Consider the following 21,371-nt stretch of genomic DNA (forward strand, 5'->3'; position numbering starts at 1 on the left):
ACAAAAGATAAATTGTGTATATGTATGAATACAACATGTTGTGCTAATAGGTTCTTTTTGAAAATAAAATTCGAAATATCACTATGGCATCGAGTAATAGAAATCTTACGAAAATGAAAGCAATAATCATCATTAATTTTTGTGAGCTAAGTTGCTGTTGTCATTTATAAAATTCTATCATTAAATTGTCGGTACATCAAACGAGATTTGGAGCCACATAAATATGCAGATGGGCCGGATCTGGCCTTACATTCGAGACCTTTCTAAGACCCCCCACAATCGCATTCTTCAGACTTCAGTTTAGACTAGTCGTGCCTTCTCGACTGCTTGAGTCCAAACATCCAATTACACACATCGCGACCGACCATTGTATGCTGTTTCACGTTGCAGTGGAGCAAATATTTTTTTGTTAATAAGACCTTTAGCTAATAAGACAAATAAACTATTATAACTCTGTAATTTATGTTTGCATCGCATTTATTTAAATCAAACTTGCCTGCAGTATTTACAAATGAACATCATTATACGCGCTCATTTTCTACTCGCGCAATAATTTATATCTGAACATAACAATGCAACGCAAAAATAGCCATTGTTAATATGTACAAGATGCTTTGTGATTTAGAAATATGTCACGAGATGGGCGAGATAAAAAGGATGAACGCGCGGAACGTGAGCGACGTAAGATAGTATTCGTGGAATTCAGGTGTAATGTGCATCCTTGGTCGAACAACGGGCTCATTAGTATCGCAAGAACGATACTTGCAATACTACTAAAAGTGGTAAAAAGGCATCGGCATGCCCACGAGAGCACCTCGAGCGCTTCTATATCAGATTAAGGCTAGGGGCCTGGCGTAGGTCTTTTGCTCGGCCGGTCTGTAGATAACGGCAATCCGATAACATTGTAATTGGTTTATCGGTTATTAATAATGGCATAACCGCTCGCGGTCTATCGCTGAGGTGCAGCACTCATCGATCCTGGGTGCGCAGCATATGTGCCGACGTATGATAATCGCGAAATATCGCCTTTTCACGATTTCAATTTTTATGAAACGTCCGGCGTTTCGCTACGCGCGGTTATTAACTTTCATCGTCGAAACGCTCAATAATATTGGTTAAACATTATGCACGAGGTAGCTTGTAATTAGGGAGAGGAACAGCACAGTCGGGTAAACATTGACTTACAATAAATATTTTAACACACGTGTAATTTTTGGAAATAAAATGTGAGGCAAAATAATTAGCGTAATTAGTGTAAAGTCACTGAAAAACGTATTAATCACCGTTAAGACTGAACGGAATTCGCGAAGCGTTCTTGGATTAGACGAGATGAGAAAATAAGATGCCGAATTTAAATGAAGTATCTCCATAAGCGTGAAACACTGAAATTAAGAAACAATTTCAGAAATGTTCCTTGAAATTAGGCGCCTCTCGATGTTCTGTTCAACGCGAGATTATACGAACTACAGCGTTGCTAATTCGTTAATCATAAATATTCAAGAGTCAATTAGCATCCTTAGCGGGAGGATTGCGCACTCACCAAATCAATTAATTATCGATTTCCATTACGCTTACGTAACGATCTATTAACGATGTGCGCTCGAGAACGTCCTTCGCGAACTTTTGCCTCGAGTGTCGCGATCCGGGTGCGCCGCTCGCGCGTAAAATTTATGGCATAAATTTCTCATAAACGCATCGCACACGTCTTGTCGTACCAACTATTGGCCGAACTACAAATACGTGCATGCAAAGTTGCTTTTATTTGAATTTATGCGGATTATTCATCGCGAAACATAAACGCGCTGACAAAAGTTCAGTGTGAAACTGTCCAATATAATTATGCATGATACATTGTTACAATACCGCATATCACGACAAATAATAAAATACCATCCGACCTCTCTGCTGCGGCATCTGTTATTTTGATTTATGACATTCGCGGCTAAACATAATATAATTGGGATTTGAATGAATATACGATAATTATCAATATCCATAATATATGACATTGTATATACAACTTTAATATAATTTCGGTATAATAGCGCGCATAATACAACACGTTATCATTTATCCCGATGATAATAATGACTATTCGAGACTTGCATGTTGCACACGGCGCATAATACTAACCCATTTACTGTAAAAACTGGTAATATTTTTGCCTTCGTAATCTCAGGGAAACGTTCAACACAAATTTTCTACTTACTCGAGCGAGTTACACGCTTCATGCAATTGCGAATTCGATAAGAACATGCGCCGCCATTACACGCTATTACACGCCATAGCACTTTGCTAACTATAAAGCGGATGCCCAGCGAGTTACGCATAAATTTCCGTACGTTCGCATACGCGGTGAAGCGCACACGATATGCATTTAATATTTATTTAATTATAATAAACTTAAATTCGAGGAATACTGTTAAATACACTGTTTTATAAAAAAAGTTGCATCCCGATAAAATTCAAAGAGTTAAAGAATTTTATTTATTGTTACGAATAATGATATTATTATGAAACTACAGTTACAGTTTAGTTACGAAACGCTGTTGTAATGTAAATATGTTTATGTTTTACAGAAACTATTGTGCTACTGCGGTATCAGTGAATATATTCGTTCCGCTGTAATTTCATCGTAACATAATAAAATTCGCGAATTTGTGAATAACGTCGGGAGTGTCGTTTAAAAAGTCGCGCGATTGTCGTATTTAGGTATGCGCGCGAGCAATGCGTGCATGATTGTATTGTGTTAATTACTTTTTCGCGATTGTGTTAATTATTTTTTCGCGATCGCGTGTGAGTGTCATGAAGAAGCAGGATTATTGGAGAGGAAGAGGAGAGCTAGCAGGAGATCATGAGGCAACATCGCAGCAACATGGCGGTAAGTAATTGATTTAAAAAGATAGACATTTTTTGGTGATGGTAGAAGTATTCGATTTAGAATATTATGGGATATTATGGACGTTCGGAATATATCCGGATCACACAGCCAGTGGAGAATCCCGATGCATTCTCGACTGCTGCACCACCTTTCCGTTGTATTCCCGTCACCGCAATAGATAGATGCGCGCTCTCGGTAGGCGTGCAGAATTACGATCCTTTAAAAAAATAAATGGTTTTCCATTAACCGCACAAACTATAAATTGTCGGATTTCCAAAGCTCCGAGAGAAGAAACTATGTGAGAAATTCACTTTTAGAATTCTTCCACAAGCCTTGTTAAAAATAAATTTTTAATTTTTCACGAGTGATAGTTTCAATATAAATTTGTGGGTGTAGATTGACGAAATAGATTGTTTGTGTATAAATAATTACAAATTGTGAAAAACACATCTCTACAAGTCACGTTTTACTGTGCAAAAACAAAATTGAGTTTTTTTTATCGTATCTTGTCTTACGCACGTGCATCACGTAATAAGAGTAATTTACACCGTGAATTGTGAGCTATATAATTTTCGGAAATACGCGTGAGAAATCGATCGCTTTTTGAAGCGGGTTGTCGGCACCTTGCAATCGGGCGTGATTACTGTGGACATTGCGGTGCGCCGGATGGACCGTAATCATCCCTCGCAAAGTGCTTTCCGTCGATTGCATACCAGATGTCTCACATACCTCACAAAGGTATCACTAATGTAATAATGTCCGATTTCTCGACAAAACGATTGTTCAGCTTTCATTTGCAAAATCCAGAAATACAGTTATTACAGAAGTACGAAAATGATGTTAAAATAAACAAGCTTGAAGATTTCTTGAATTGCATGTAATTCTTCACAAGATTTACTTAAATAAATTTCATTTTTAGTCCAAATTTTCTATAAAAGAAATAAGAAATATAAAAAAATTATATGATATGAATGATATACATATTATATTATGATATACATATCTTTGCATATTGTGTGTATATCATTTGCATTCTGCAGTTATTGAAAATTAATTCTATTATGTATATCAGTAATAGGGGCGCTAGTACATGTTGGAGTGACATCTAATTTTTATTCATAATTTTCAATTTCTCACAGTAAAATGACGACACGAAGTAATGACATCTATGATGCCAATTATCTCGCGAAAAAGGTTTGGCACGGGCCGGCTCGTTGTTTGCAATTTACAAGCGCCGAGAGTGATTTTCATGGATTCAGATTAAGGCCCCAGGCAGCGTTTAAGCCGTCGTAGTTAATTTAGCGCGCCGTCATGCTGCCACGACGTAATAATATGAAAGCTCCGCCGTCAATTTCTTTTAATACGCGCTCGAGCTTCGTTAGAGTTCGCCTGGAATATAAACGAACCGGACTACATTCCGTGGAAAAACGGGTCAAAACTCATGCCGTGTTAATTGTCGAACAAGCGCGAGCTAAACTTTTTATAATTATCTAACCGGTCATATAATTACCTGCATCGCAAAACTACGAATAACGATTACATTCCCGTTTTATATTAATAAAATTTAGAAGAATATTAGTGTATCTATAAAATACAAATATTAGTATTAGTTACAATTAATATCATATGTGTATTGCTTTACATGTGTGTAATTTTGCATAACAATATTTTATAAAAAAAATATGAACTATATGATGCGCGGAATAAGCCCATTTTTTTAACAGAAAATAAAGTGATTTCGGATACTCTGATATCTTTGCATGAAAATTTGATCTAATCGGTGATGATCTGTGCTATAAGTGAGTTGTAATCTCTTTATTATATATCTGTAAAGTTCGGTAACACAGTAACACAGTATTCGAGGACATCGCGACTGCGAGGGTGGAGGAGGGGGGGGGGAAGGGCCGCACGGGCCCGCTACGAAGATTGTTATCCCATTCGTCGGCGAAAAAGAGTGTAAACCTCGGCATTAGCCGGTTATCCGAATGAGCATCTAGCCCGGGGCCGGTTCTTGGGAACGTGCCAGCGCTGCCTGCTGATGCAGAGTTACTACGCCTCGTAAAACCGCGGTTAGGACCCTTTGTGCAGGCGCTAGCCAGAGGAAATCGAAGTAATTTCGCAGCCGATGCCGCGCGAGCAATCGTTTCCACCTGTCGCCGTTAATAATGCACACGCGTGTAAAGTTCCTTCCGAAAGTTTATGATGCAAAACTATTCTCGCGTGCTCTCGATAATTGATATCTCCAAATTCATATGATTGAATTAATGGAGTGCTAAGGATTTTCTAAAAATGCACTGCAAGTTTCATTAATATACTAGCGAATTATAGATACCATTGCGTGTGTTAAAGATTTACTTTATTATGTTAAAATTAAATGATCTAAGTGCAGAGTCTGTAGTTAAATCGTTTAACAATTAATAGCAAAGTTAATCTAACATTATATTAGATGAAATTTCTCCATGATTTCTTCGTGATTTCTGAGAGACAATCGCGTTAGTTTACGTTTATTCAAAAAATTATTTTAGTAAAAATTTTAACCATTAATAAATTGGAACTATTATTAAATTGGAAGAAAGTTTACATTGAAATTCGCTTTATTATGCTCGCGATTTATGCGTCGCATTTGCGCGCGCAATTGGAATTAGACTGTAATTGCTACTCGAGCCTACTACTATTGGTAGCAGATCCTTCTGGGAACAATAGACGCAGCGCGTGTACTCGAGATACCCACGTGTCTGATGCAAGCTTAATCCCTTCGTGATATCATCGCATTAGGAGTCCTGCAAGATCGCCTCCCTAGAGCGTAATCGAGGTCAGTATCGAAATGGGATTATGTCCCGAGTGTATCGATCTCCGAATGCAATCATGAATGGCCAGGATACCGATCGTGCTCTGTTATGACGTTTTGCAACGTCCTTTAATTGAAATTTGACAACGCACAATCGAATACGAGATAAGTATCGAAAGCTTGCCGCCGACATTGCGCACGATAAACACTCAATCAAAAATGAAAATTTCTTGCAATTTATTCTCCTGAATAATCGATGAAGGATGAAATTTGCATCTACGTCCTTAGAAATCTATCAATAATCTCATTTTCCAATAAATTGTGATTAAAAATTTCATTAGCGAGAGGAAGTTATATAAACACAAAATTTATTAATTGACTGAAACTTTGCGAATATGCACAAATAATTAGAAAGAAGAGTATGTATTTATAATAGTTTTTAAATAAGTAGAAGTTGATGATTTACGAAGACCTGAAATAAAACACGGAAAATTAGGCTGAAAGAATAATCATTTTCAATCACTTTTTACAGTACGAATAATTGGAATTGACATACGGAAAAGGGAGAAAGAGAATAATTTCATTCTATGATGTATAGCCTAATATTTTGTACTAGGACACTTCCTGGATTCTGGTTTTTACAGTATTTCATCGATGAAATACAGTATTCGCGCGACAGATGCACGCGGCTCGCTGCACGTGCGCGTCATTAGTTCACGCTCTACGCACTCGCGACGCGACGAATTTCCGCGGGCTTGGATTCATTCAAGCACGATAACAGTACCCTTGAGAAACCGTGTATAGTTCGGCTCTTACTTTAGCCGCAGGTGCAAAGTTCGCGCGCCGGTGAGAAAGTGGTCGTGACTTATGAGTCGGGTGCCGGCCCGGTCGCGGTGGTCGTAATTAATCATGTGGCGCAAGGAACGCGCACCTAATTCCATAATGATCGCAACGAATTGGTAAGCGCACAATACTCGTTATTAAGTCGAATCAGAAGGGTCGATTGTAGATTTCGCTTCATAAGCTTTCGTGAACCTCTTGTCTCGATGGCGGTTTCGCGGTACGATTGTAAACCTCTTAATTTATCGATGAATCGCTCATACAGGCATGCACTAATTAGGGCTCGATATTTCTCTGAATATATAAGATCTCTCTGTAAAGAATGCGAGTGTTATGTCGACTTTACTATTTAATTATTTATCGTTATCTTGAAAAATTTAAATTAAATAATTCGTAAAAAAATATTTACTTTTACAGTTTTATTTATATCTTATTATTATTGGCCTTTGAGCTTTTAAAAGTATTAAGACAATCTGCATATGTAATTCATGGTTTTTGTTACAAGGCTAGTAAGCTCAAAAAAAAAAAATGAGATGACATAGCGAGCTCGTATACTAAATTTTTCCGACGCATTAGTTGTCCTTTTTGCTTAGCCAGACAACTCTAGAATTCATGATTATATATTTGATGATTTATTAAACAATTAAAGAGAGGCAGAGAGAGACATGTAATTCACGTACGCGTGCTAATTATCATCGATGGTGTTGGTAATTTGCGAACGTGTAATGCGCGGAGTTGCTGGCGGAGCGTTATTCATCTTCGGTCCGGATGGAAGAGAAAGAGGTGGACGAAATGAGGAAGGATTCTGTTGTTCGTAGGACGAGACAAAGAAAACGATATCCCATGTGTCGTCGGCACACAAACGGCCGTATCTGTGCTGTGCGTTTTGCTGTTTCTCCCTGCGGCAATGCCATCCAATCCTACTCTGCCTGATGAAACCTTCCATTTTCATCTATCTGTCCTTACTCCTTGCGTTCTTTGAAATGCTACCGCTCGATTCAGTAGGGAAAAAATCATACGTTTCGAGGAGGATTACGTGGCTTAAAGATTTGATGTGTGTGAATGGTTTCACTCGAATAATGGAATTTTACTGTGGAAATATTCACATTCGCGAGTAATGTTACCGTGTATTTCTCTGTGCAATATCACACGCTCGAAGTCATAACATAAATTAAAAGCAAAACAGATATTTTTGTAATTAAATTTTAAGGAAATATTTTATTTCTTATAAAAATTATGTTTAAAATTGTATAATATATATATTCTGTAGTTTATATATTTTTATAATTTAATAATATATATTACACGTACCTCAATTGGATATAGTTTTAGGTCTGTGTAAGACTGACACGCCAAAATGCGAATTTTCATAAAATTTATATGGTATTTGATTAACATATATGTCCAGACATAATTTTTTTTATTTATCTTGCAGAGAAAAGTTATACACAAATAAAAAATTGGATAAAATTTTTTTACGAGCACTCTGAAATGCGTTTTTTTTACATTTTTTTTGTACATAACTTTTCTCTGTAAAATGAAAAAAAATTATGTATGGACAAATATGGTCAAGTTACGGACAATAAAATGCCGCATAAGTTTGATAAAAATTCACATTTTGGGACGCAAGCTTCACAGACCTACTTTGGCGGGGCTTTCATCGAAAGCTGCAGACCAACATTGAGCAGACGTTGCGAGTCTCAACGTAAACTTTTCAATCCGCGATACAGTACCTAAATACAGTCTCGAGAAACAAGATAGGAGTCTTTGAATAGTATCGTTAGTGAGAGAAGTTCGTTGCTCTCGACTCTTAAGGGACTTAACACGCGTTTCATAGACGCCCGATGTGTCAAGATGCATCTGATGTACCGGTCTCCATGCTCTCTTCACATTCTCTTCTCCTTCTACACTTTCTCTCTGTTCCCTTTAAAATATCCGTGCGTAGCACTTTCACACTAATATTCATGCTTCCTCGAATTTCTTTCTTTTTATCGCGCCTCTTTAGTTTCCTGACGTCGTTTCGTCTTTCCTCACGTTCGTCTTCTATCATTTCGCTGGCAATTCATTATCCGAACGTTGAGTCACGCCTTTCTACGGCCCTTCGGGATTTCTCGGCGCGATGGCCACGATTGCGCGCGCGAGCCTTCCCTCGGGAGCCCTTTCGAGCTCTCCGGGCCGCTCGACGCTTCGAGGTCGCGACGAGCGTAAATTCTCAACGGTGGATGACGCGACCAATTCTTTGCAGGAGCCGGTTCCTCTAACCTTTTCAAGAGCACAGTCGCTTTAAAGAGCGCCCGCTATCTCGTTCCCACGTTTCCGATATAAGATGATCAGCTGCGAAGGACGGGTAACGACCTGATTTCTTTTTACCGTAAGAAAGTTTCGTTGCCTTTAAAAATTGATTGTTGCAAAATTTGATAAGGCCAAGTAGGATTATGGCATTCTTGATATCTCGAAAAATTAAAATAATATTACATAATAGTTTTGTCTTTTAATAATTCATAAAAATCTTACCAAAGCTATTAAATGTTGAATAAATAATGGCCAAACATAACGATAGTATACTTATCGGAAATTTAAAGTCATAAAAGATTTGGAGGGCAATAATTTTTTTTATTCGATGGAGCGTTCGCGTATCACCTAACGCGTGACCTTGCGCGAAGCGTAAAGAAGGGAACTGCACAGAATTGCGGATAACATTGTTCACTGTCTTCGAGGGCGCGGCCAGTTTCACGCCGGCACGAATACGAGAAAAACGAGCACTCTGGCCACGGTTCGTGGAAGTCTGGATGGAGAAGAAAAACAAATTGCCCCAGACCCAGCAGCTTCAGGTGACCTGCATCGAATAGCCTCCTCGTAGGAAACCGCGCGACTAAGTTCCGTCATATATACTGGTCTAGCCTCGCCATTTCGCATTTCGCGGAGAGCGAGTTTCGCATGACCTAATATTTTCCACTCGTTATACGGGAAATGGCCCGGGGTGCTTGAAAAAAAAGTTGAATCTCAACGAATAACATCGCGAGACGTCGCTGCCATTACCTTCCACTAATTACCGTCGCAATTACTTCCTGCTTACTGCTAATTGCGAAAGGAGCTAGAGGGCAAAAGAAAAGTCTGTTGGGCCGAAAAATATAACGATATAACTTCCAGAGTGATATCTTGGAAGTGAAAGGCGTGTCGGCGAAGCGATAAATAAGAATCTGTAGTGTAAGACATTTATCTTCTTTATGTGTTTTAAGATTATCCTTTTTATTTTTTTTTATTGCTGTTTATTTCTATTTTTTAATATGACCCTTTTAGCAGCGAAACAAAAAAGTACAAGAATTAATACACGCACATCGCCCACACTTTCGTGTTTGCATTTTAATCAATTCGTCTGTCTTATCTGTAGGATTATCAGATTTTTTTTTCGGTGGATTACAATAGAATCCGTGACTTATGCGAAGGCGCGTAAGAATGGGGATTATAGTAAAATTTGCCGAAAAATCGTGAGAGTCTTTTACGACCGGTTTTTCAATACGCCGAGCGGCCAACGTCCCTGAACGAAACTGATGAGAACTGGAACAAAAAGGAGGTCTAAATGCGACTACCAAAACTGTCGGCAGTCCCTTTGTCTCTACTATGGGCTAATTGAGCGGAACCCGTGCTAGTAGTGGGTATACTGGCGAATTCAGTCGGATCGGTCTCGCCGTTCGTTCCCGCCCTTTCGAAACGTATAGCCAGACGCTTCTCTCCTAGCCGTTTTTTCGCTCTCGCCCTTTTTGAATTCCTTCGCTCCCAGAGGGCCCGTGCAGACGTCTATCGCGAGACACCGAACTTCTCATTCCACTTATCGAACGGGTTATAGATGTGCATTAGAAAGTTGAAATAAATTTTTCCCGCTACATTCACGTATGTGAAAATGTTGTGTTTAACTCTTTACGAAGTCTTTTTTTACTATTAAGTAAAAGATTTCATAAACGAAATTGAGTTACAAGACTAATTTATCTTTTTTCACAATTATACGGAATAACTCTTTACATAATTGTAAAGTATAACAAGGCACATTTTGTTCGTAAAAAATTTAAAATAGTTTAACTTCTTTGAAATTCTTAGAATACTTTTTTATTTAAATTATGAATGCCAACGCGTTGCTTTTAAGGATGGACGTGTTAAAGCTTTATCACTTGTTGAATATTATAAGAGCATGCATAATTTAAGCAACAAAAATAATAGCACATTTTACATTTATAAATCCAAAAGAAATGGAAAATATATCACACAAGAAAATTATCGATGATAATTTATTAAAATTATATTCGCGTTGTGAGATGAATGCATGGATAGGTGGACCATTAACCTTTCGATGACGGATCACCTGATCACCAGCCGCACGGTGAATCCCGAGCTATTCGGAGCCGTAGTAGAATTTTGCTTGTATACTTTTAAGACAAGGAATAGGAATGGGTAGGGAGTAACGTAGTGTTTCGTCTCGAGTAACATAAACGAAACGATGGCGACATAAACAATGCGCAATGTTGGGTTCAAACGGATTTGGTGTGCGGTGCAATGGTCAAAATGAATAATAAATCTTCAAAATAGAAATTGGAGCTTTTAGTTGAGGTTTCGTATTTTTTTAAATTCTAATAATATTTTCAAATGTTTCAAATGTATATTGTCAGAAATATGAAGCGAATTTTTATAAAACTTATGCGGCAGTATTATATTTTTGATATTTTTCAAAAATTTATTGTAACATTTTAAAATTTACTATAAATTGAAACGATAGTATATTTCACATAACACTTTTTTACTACATGCTCTATATCTACAAATTACGCGTAACATGTTTCTTTCGCCTATAGTTCATAAAACTTGAAGGAAACAACCCATAAATTCAGCACGATTCTATAAATTTTACAAGCTCACATGTGATCTCTCGTGCGTAGAGGAAGATAGCATATGTATGCGACGGAATAATCGCACATCCCGATTACAAGTTTCATTACAAATATCTACGTCGCGACGTATAACATTCAATTTCCTTGATTTGACATGATTCAAAATTTGACATGCGTCAAAAGTGATTCCAATGAACGGATATACATATTTAGACTAGAGTGCATGTCCTTCATCAGAAAACACGTCCCTTTACGATAGTGTTGCGACGCGCCTATATCTGCGAGCTGTCATTGGCAACCTATCTACATGTATAATATCTGGAGTGTATTCGGCCATTTAGATCAGAATAAGCTCGCAAGCTCGCTCGACGTTCATCTCGCGCGTTGTCGATGGATCGCGATGCATGTTAATGCGTTCTATATGCAGATATCGATGTCTTCTGCAAGAATACTCACTCGGCATCATCCTGTCACACGAAACCGACTGGTAATTCTAGAGCATAAGCAGGGACATTAAAGTTTATCTGACAATGAGTTCTGATTAACGGTCCAGCGTTTGATTTCATCTGTCGCTAAGATACGAAAACAAGTAGTAGGTAAAATAATTTTTTTATGCACGTAGAATTTTTATTTTATAAACACAATTTTAATTTAAAATTAAAAAATTGTTTGAATTCGTCAATCTTAAAGCAATTAGAAAACCGAAAAAATATATTTATCTAATTTTAGAAACATTAGATGCAGGGCTTTTAATACATAATTCTTTTAAAATAATGAAGGATCATGAACAGATAGAATGAATTGCATCAAAAATTTAGAAATATAATTTGACACTTTTATTTGTTCTTTTTAAGAAATATTTATAATCATTAGTGATGAATACTAAGCATTCACATTTGATATTTTAAGCATTTATTGCGATAATGTAAATAACAATTCTTGAAGTCAAACCAGATATTGGAACTTCTAATATAGGTTCCAATTGATAATTATACATTTGCTAATCAATAATGACACGCGGCGATTCGTCTGCTGAGTGGCTTAAGATTGCATCACGATTCCGTGATAAAACAGGGCACGAAATCGTGGAAGGTTATTTGAACGTTCTGTTTGCTTATATCATTAACTGTGCCGCAGCAGACATGCGATCGAGAAGATTATGACAAATTGTTGACAAACGTCTGGCTGTAGGATCGATTTCATGACTGGCAATCTTTTAATGCGTTATGCGACACTTGGTGCATTAGAATTTTGTAAAATAAGGAATGAGAAAAAAACTGCATTAAAAATTAAGTTAGAAATAAATTAAATATCAGTTTTCATGTTAGAAGCACGATTTAGTAAAAAATTGCAAAAAATCTTAAATGAAGGTGAAATAGTTTCATCACAAGATCAAATGCCATTATCCGTCATAGTAGAAAGAAAAAGAAACATCGTAAACGATGGACCAAACTAGGCGTGACATTGCCAACTTCACGGAAAACTTGCCTCTAATCCCGACAGAACAATATATCCAACTTCGCTCTCAGAAGTTATCTCTAGAGTTTCGAACGAGAGGAATCACGCGACTGAAGTCGGTTTGATTTACGTCGGCCTCGGGCCAATCGTTAGGCTTTCAATCTCGACCATCGTCGGCACGATCGGGAATTAAAAGCGAATGTTTGGCGAATTTAAAAGTCGATCGCTTCAAGCTGATCTTATCGATCTGGTTTATTCGAAGCGAGCAGCAGTGAGCGTAATTTGAACACGTCTTTCAATAAAATTTAGAAGCGCTGAGCTAGATGATGATAGCTTCGACGAGAATTAAATGAGAAAAACAATAGATTATTTTTCTCAAGTATCTCTCGTTGTTAATATCACTGAATGATATAAAAAAGGATGTTTACTACTGTACGTGCGCGCCTGCAACGCAAAAAGGGGTTTGGCGAATAGCGCATCAGCTCGAACGCGAAGGACGCGCAATTTCATCAGTTTTGGACGAGGATGTAATAAGTATTGAGGAAATGCGGGGGAAGAGATGCTATCTTCTAACGTCCGGGATGTGGTTCCTATCTAAACGGACAGAGGCTGATATCACATGCCCACGCAGCGCCAGGCGAATAACTGCTCAATGGATCGCCGATTCCGTTGCGTTAAAATAACTATTATTTTGCGAATATGCCGCGGAATAGGCGCGTTAACGAGCTATCGTGATATGCGTGGTGCGGAGAGCAGGTAGTCAATGCGACGAAATCTGTTAATTAAATTCTCCGTTGGATTAATTATAGTACGTTCACAAAGGCACGGCGTACATTTCTCGATTGTGCTTGAATCCACAAAATAGTAATGAACATTCATAATTCCTGGAATTGTTTCAGAAGTTTACGTTTGAAGTGCACAGACGGGACAGCGATAATTACATTATTATTAATCAGTTTTAAATTATTATTAATCAGCTTCACCAGGATTTTACAATTATTAATTTACATTATTTCATATAAGATTAATGGCACGTTTGTGCTTACGCTCAATTGATTAATTAAATTTCTTAGGAATAAAATTCGCTGAAAATGACATTTTTCTGAGACCCGCCTAAATTAATATTGTAAAATCAATTAGATTAATGGACACAAGACTGTTATCATCATTATCTTAATTAAATGTTACTTACCGAAAAAATTGGCAAAATTGTCTAACAAATGAGCAGTGCGACATAGCAGAGAGTTATGTGATTGTCAATTTTCTTCATTCACTCTCGTGGTTTCATTTTGCGTAGTGGTAGTTATTAATTTTTCGCAAGTAGTCTGATATCTATAATATGTTACCTTTATGAATATGGAACGCCACTGAGTGCCAACTATTTGTAATTACAAACGAGGATGAAACAATGTTTAGCTTTAAGTAGGATACACGAATACTCTGCTCATTAAAGTCTTTTCCCCGACTATAACTAATTATAAAGTTCACTCGCAATGGTTCGCCATAAGTCGACCTCAATTCTCAACCCATTATTCCAGCGTTGTATAGTGCGAGCGTGTAGTGCTAGAGTCGATTTTGGACCACCCGTGCTCACATTCGTTTTGTTTGGTAGTTCTTTTACTGCCGGTCGTGGGGGGCTGTTCGTGACACTGGCACCGACATGTGGAGCCCGGGGAATTTTCAGCACACCCACGAGCGGTAACGAGCATACGTGTATATGTGCTTTATGCGTAAAACTAACGAGATCGAATGACGTAATCTTTTCGACGTAAGTTTTTTCAGCTATTTTTAATGCTTACGTTACAGCACGTGGCTGAAATTTGGCTTCTACGGATTATTATTTACAGATATTGTGATTCAGCTATTTCGTTTACAGCGGTGAAAAAATCTTTGCGTCATTCTCCATTTGCCTCCATAAGTTTGGCAAATCGGTAAAAATATCACGCTTTAATATGCAGTTAGGAAATTTTTACAATAGAAATTTTTTTCATAATTCATTTGGAATTCTTCAAAGCAATAAGAAAATTCCTATTAATAAACATCGAATTCCGCACTTCCGTGTTGGTCTTTTACCTCTGCTTGCCTTTAAGGAAAATATTCAAAATGAATAGCTTAATAATCCGTAAAAATACCTTTCGCATAAATCATTCGTCAGTAACGCAGAGAAAGTATCTTTACGTTGCGCAAAATTAAAACGATGCAGTATCGGATATTTAAGAGACATTTATGAAGAAGTATTGGCCATTTAGGTCTTACTTCATAAGCTTTCGTAAACTCTAGGCACAAATCATCGGACCCGGAAAATATTGTCGTGCACGAATTTACAGGATTTATGAAAGGCTGCTTTTCATCGAAGTTCATGTGGTTTAAGAGGATCGAGGGTATTTAACAGCGATGGTCAAATCGATGCCAGGCTGAGCATATATTTGACGCTTGGACGTGACTCAGTAGCCCGCTGAATGAATTATTGATTACGTCTGCCGCAGCGGGTGCGATTGCTATGTTGCACACCCGTAGCATGTTATGTCATAGCTTTCAATGTATGCAGATGATTTGACTGATGTCATCGCCGGCCATGTTTCGCGCGGTTAAATTTTGTCCGGCAGTCGGTCGCATCTATCGATAAAAAAAAAAGAACTTTTTGACGTTAGAGAAATTGTCAAACGTCTAATCGATAACGCATCTGGCAAAACATTTCAAACATGTGTCTCCGATTCTAACAAAATATTATGTAAATATAGACACATGTTGCAAATATTATCGCTAATATTTATCTTTAATCAAATGAGGATTTGAAACGTCTAAACCTTACGTAAAACTGTTTACATAATTTTTCTTGTGAAATCAATAACCTGTATGTACATTTGCAGAAATTAGTGACGAAAAAAAAAAAAATACTCGAAACCGACATGTTCGAATGAGTGCGAGAATTTGCACAGATGAACACAAATATGATTTTTTCGTGAATGAAACGGAAAAAGATGCTGTAGAGATTTTTGTCGAATACGTGAAATATATAATATTTTTGAGCAAGCGCAATGACATTGACACTTACTTTTTTAGATTCAGAAAATATTTTTATCACACATTTTGCTTTCGGAAAGTGCTTTAATCGCAGCAACAATAATTCAAGGATGCAATCGCAATCCGAAATGCACTTTCGAAATGAGCTGCGCGCGAGATTAGGCACAGTGGACGATCCGATCAATGAATCGAGCATTTCAATGACGGCATTAGCAAAGCTAAGTGGCCGAGACGCGCAACTTCCGCCATGGCGAAACGTTATCGACTAACCGTGCAAGATGTGAAAAAATAGAAATTTCGCAAAAATAACGGAGATTGATAATAACATTTGTCGATCGGAAAAAAGTAACATTTATTTGGTATAATCTGAAGTTGAAAAAGGAGGGAATCCTGTGGTCCGCATGTGAGAGAACTTTTTTCTAGAGGGTCAAAAAACCGGTTATGAGAGCAAACCGAGCGCGCGATGTCGCCACACGAGAGATAATCGTGCGCGCGTGTTCCCGTGACTCTTCTGCGTAATCTGAATTCCTATTAAAATTCGTGGCCCGGAGTTTGTTCAACCTCCATAGCGGTAAATCACGCGCGTCGGTTTTTCCGCGACGGGTGAGTAACGGCGGTTTGCAGGAAGCGCAGGAAAGCGATAGGAAAATAGTTCACGAGCCCCGCGAACAGGCGTTTCCACCGGGCGAAAAATCATCGCGCCCGCGTCCGTTTCGCATCCCACTTTTTTCGCCGGGATACTCTCGGTACACCCGATAAATGCTCCGATCCGCGCTACGCCCGCGTCTATAATAGAACCGACTCCGCTCCAGATAGACAAGCGGGCTTTGATCCTCTAATGGTATGCTGATGGAGTGATGCTCTGCTAACTCCGCTTGCGGAGGCAATTGCGCGGCCATCTAATTTATTTTTTCTCCCGATCGGCCGTTCAACGAGAGCAATGACACGTGCAGCGTAGCGAGAGAAAGATTCAATCTGCGCTCGGATGCGTAGCGATTAGAGCCGCTGATTGGCATAGATCGCGTGCGCCTCAAAATAGATTCCGAATGTTCCAATCGTCTCGACCGCAATATATCCGGTGATCATTCGCGCGTATGTCACAGCACGTCGTTCGATTCTTCGTGTATGTGGCCAAACGCGTAATGAGTTTGCCGGCTGATTTGCCGGTGAATTAGGATCCACGATTGCACTCGTACCGTTAATATCCGGCAGTACGTCGAAATCGCGATGGCGATTGTCGATGTTAAACGACGGCTCGAGGTGGCGATTAATTCGTCATCGACGGCAAATCTCGACGCCCATAAGCACACGTCGTCGATAATAGCGGTTATCGCGTGCTAGTCGACCAAACAATTTCCGAAATCGCGGGATAAACGCGCACCTTCTCCCCGCGGTTGCTTCCGGTTTACACTAATAACGTCGCTATCGGTTCTAACATCGCACTAACGTATCGTGTTTACGCGACGGCACTGTTGTTTCACGCTGCTAATCGCAATATCGAATCGAGTGGAAGACCGTTCGGATTCAATTATCGCACCGCCGGCATCCGTACTTCTGGCTTTCACTGCCGTTATTTATATTGCGTTATTTTCGCCCCATCGGCGACGAGACTTCATTAAGTACGTCATCTGCGCACAAAGCATCTCCGACATGCAAGAAGCGACATGTCTTCGCGATCCCGGAAATTTGACCTCACCTTGATGATTTGTGCGTTATTTAACGGATGGCAGAAGTTAAATGACGAAAGAAAATGTCGATAGTAATTTGCGCGGCGCGAGCTATATGCCATTAATTCGACGATTATGTTACGAGCGAAAACCGTCGCGAAATTCAACCGACAGTTTATTGATGTTCGATAATTATCTGCGTGGAGAACACACGTAAGTTCTTCGAGAGCGCGGCTTTCAGTACAATTAAACACGGAATATATCATTAGCGGCAGAAAATTGTTTTGCCTTTTGCGGACTTTTATGGTTCTCGCCGAGAGCTCGTATGACCCTCGAATTCGACGAAACAATGAATACTCCACCCATCGCGAACGATTAATCCGATATATAGATATACATATATCGCGGACGCTTAAGAGAGCCACTTTGAGACTTTATAGACGCTGTAAATTTTCCGCCTGAAATTGGCAGGTTCCGTCGTCGCACTTGACCGCGGGCTTCGCAGTACCTTCGCGGCCGAACGATGCAACTTTTTAAGATTTCACTTCTTCCCGCGGTAACGACTTCTCCCGTCCGCACTCTCGTGGAACTCGGGCAAAACTTGCTTTTTACGGCGTCACGACGAATGAGCTATAAGAAAACGTTTTAGTGGATCGATAAATCCCATTAAACAATCCTACGTTGAACAGATTTCTTGAAAAATCGAAGAAGTAAGAAATAGCAGATTCAATAGGTGATAATGGAGAAAGAAATTCGGTGGCTGTAAAGCGAATTCCTGATATTGATCTTCACAACACAAACAAAATAAACTTCCTTAAAGTTTTCTTCCCTAATTTGCCTATTCTTTTTTTATGTTGCAAACTTTACGACAATTAAAGAGAAAGAACATAAGCAACGCAATTATAAATTCCACTACGATGAATCCAGCTCGCCATCATCTGCTCGAAACAAGCGGGGAATAATCTCGAGTACGCGGAGTACGGGAAATAATCTCTAAGACGCTCTCGCGTCAGCTTGCATAGTTAATGAGAGTGCCGCTCTCTTAACGTTAATCTTGCTTCTCGTAACGCCGACGACGAGAGAGGGAGAGAGAAGGAGAAAGAAACGCGAGCTTCAAAAAGCGCCTATGATGCTTTCACTAAAGCAACCCGGCGTCGTGTCAGGGGTAAGATCTATGAATATTGCTTGATGAGATCCTCGAGATCGGGGTTACTATACGTGAGTGCATGCAAAGTGCGTTTTGAGAACGACACTCGACAGCATAGAGACGCTCGCGGGTTATAACTGTAATAGGGACAAATGTGTATTCTGCTCTCTAGACGCCCACGCGAGTATTCAGTAGACGGAATTTGAAAAGTACAATCTTCTTGTGCGCCGGAAGTGCATACAGTTTTTTCTCGCACATTCACGTGCCCGCCATTCTCATGAAAACATTTACATTCCAGCATTTATATTTTTCTTTCTATCTATATTTTTGGAAAAAATTATAACGCCTTTGCATTGTGTCTTCTCTTAATTTGTTTAGTAGTTTCTGATTACTTGATTTTTTTATTACTACAGACACCGTTGTTTTGTTTCGAGTATATCGAGTATATCGAGGCAATTGTAAAAAATAACAAATTTTCTTTAATGTCTATACTGTTGCACGTTTCTACTATTATGTATGATTGTGGTACGCAACATACCGTCTAGTACGGTGTTGAAAGCACTTTAGCTCGTCTCTATCTTACATAATCTAGATCCTTTTTCCTCTTGCGTACAACAAGCATCCCATGTTCCAGCATGGCTCGAGTATGCTGGATTATCTTCCCCTTCTGGAAGGATTTACACGCGTCAGATATGCCTGACGAGAGTCTCAGTGTTTCAAGCAGGCAAAATAAATATTTATACATTTCCTGAAGCACATGTATGTTTCAACATTAGACAATTAGCTAGTCTGTGATTATGTTTCAAGAAGCATGTCTACGAAATTTCAATGGCAGTATTAGCGACTAGTTGATCTCATATTAAATGATGTTATTATGAATAATATTTTGATAATATAATAAATATGACATTTGGAGAAAAATTTAATCAATCAATAAAAGCAATAAAAAAGCTAAATCTATGCACATATAAAGTGTTAAAGCAAAAAAATCGCAATTAAGATCTTGAATGAAGAAATCTCAATATTTTTGAGGTTTTAATGATACAAATTTCTGTGTGCAAAAGTAGTAAAAAGCAGCGCGAACAGCTCTACGATCGATAAATTAGGATGCAGGAGAAATAAGAGGCGCGTCAATTTACCGCCACATGTGTGAAATAACGAGCGAGGGTCTCGCCATCAGAAGAACTTAACAACGTATCGCGGCACCTAACAAAGTGCCATTCTCACAGCCTCGAATTTTTACATTGGACGAACCGACAAAGCACGTAAAGGGGCAACCAAAGTCGCTCGCGGTGAAATAACGCCGGGAACTAACGAGGCGACATTATACGCGCCAAGAGTGCGAAAACGAAAGAAAAATGCATCAGCAGGATCACGCGATGCACAGATATCCCCCACCTTATGAAAAAAGCCGCGTAGCATATTTTAGTATGAGGATTTCGAAGGATATTTTCAGAGGTGGGAAAAGCGTGTCGCGAGACAGAAAAGAGCAGAAACGAGCGGTGTTGAAAGTGTATAAATTGTATAAAAAATGTATAAGAGATGCTAACGGTGAACCATGCAAAAGATGTGACAGCTCTGCATCGACGTGAGCATGTAGGCTATAAGATAAAGACAATATTGCAAAGTGGTATATTCAAAAATTCAAGATAAGGAAACAGCTGAGATAAAAAAATGATAATAACATTTTAACGTAGAATATTTTTGCAAGGAATATTTCCCTCTTTCTCTCTCGCTTTCTGCTTTCTTTTTATTATGTCCATGTAATTTCCGCGATGAAACTAATGATTATGTCAAAACGGACGCTATTTACAATCGGCATTGCTAACAACCGTAACTCGAGCCTCACTTTCCTGCTTTAAACAGCAGTCGTTACACTCGTAACCAAAGCTTACAATTACAACCGAGACCTTTTGAGACCAGTTAACTCAATAGCCGCGAGGCGCGAATTTTTTTATTTTTAAACGCGCTGATATTAATGTTCATTCACGCACCGCCACTCCGCAGATCGCCATTTATGAATACGCGGGCGAAAACGGACGCGTCTCGTTTATGAACGTCATACGAGTCGCAGGTTCCCATTGCAATTGAAGGGCGGTCAAAGCCACTGCTATCCCGAGCGGAAATTCAATTCGACGTCGTTCTTGAGAGAGTTACGAGAATTACGTAAAACTCAATGAATGCAATTTAACACGCGACCCATGTAACACCATGTAAATTTATGCAAGAATCACCAGAGGGCTGACCTCGACTACACGGGACGTTTTTTTCTAGCGAAGGTTGCACCAATCGAAATTTTCGCCTTTTCAATAAATGAAGCACTGTCTTTACAGCTTTGGTAACCCAACTCCGAAATAATTTGATGAAAATAATAGATATATTTAAAATTAAAATTCAAAATTTTTTCTTATAATTCAAGTCTTGTCTTGATTTTGATCGAAGAAACATTGCGAAAATATAGAAAATTGTTTACGAATTTATAAAGTTGATATTAATATGTATTGCATAAAGATGAAGAAACATAATGTAACATATTATATCGCGTTGTTACGTAAACGATTGAAATTAAGTTCGTCGAGAAGTGAAGTACTTTAACTTTCCGCTCACGCGGCGGCGCGAGTGGACCGTAACTCGGCAGTAGATTCTCGGGGAAGATGAGGACGGCACAAAGAAGCGTGTAAATCTC

The 21,371-nt window shown here is 38.8% G+C and overlaps 2 protein-coding genes across 9 annotated transcripts in view; one reads left to right on the forward strand and one right to left on the reverse strand.

Annotated features, from left to right (window-relative positions):
* Nucleotides 1–21,371, reverse strand: part of Ppn (Papilin) — a 105,868-nt gene that overhangs the window by 46,488 nt on the left and 38,009 nt on the right. The window lies entirely within an intron of this gene.
* The window catches only part of LOC105668717 (uncharacterized), a 178,916-nt gene that overhangs the window by 16,381 nt on the left and 141,164 nt on the right, over nt 1–21,371 (forward strand). For 3 of the 4 annotated variants that reach the window (XR_001100153.2, XM_012361234.2, XM_012361236.2), the window contains exon 2: nt 2,580–2,881. Coding sequence is in view for 2 of the 4 variants with exons in the window: in XM_012361234.2 (XP_012216657.1) it covers nt 2,806–2,881 (76 nt within the window). In the remaining 2 variants the exon portion in view is untranslated. Of the gene's footprint in view, nt 1–2,094; nt 2,882–21,371 lie in introns of those variants that run through there. The other variant, XR_010889494.1, reaches the window with a different exon arrangement.

This window comes from Linepithema humile, chromosome 3 (assembly GCF_040581485.1).
Source record: "Linepithema humile isolate Giens D197 chromosome 3, Lhum_UNIL_v1.0, whole genome shotgun sequence".
NCBI lineage: Eukaryota > Metazoa > Arthropoda > Insecta > Hymenoptera > Formicidae > Linepithema > Linepithema humile.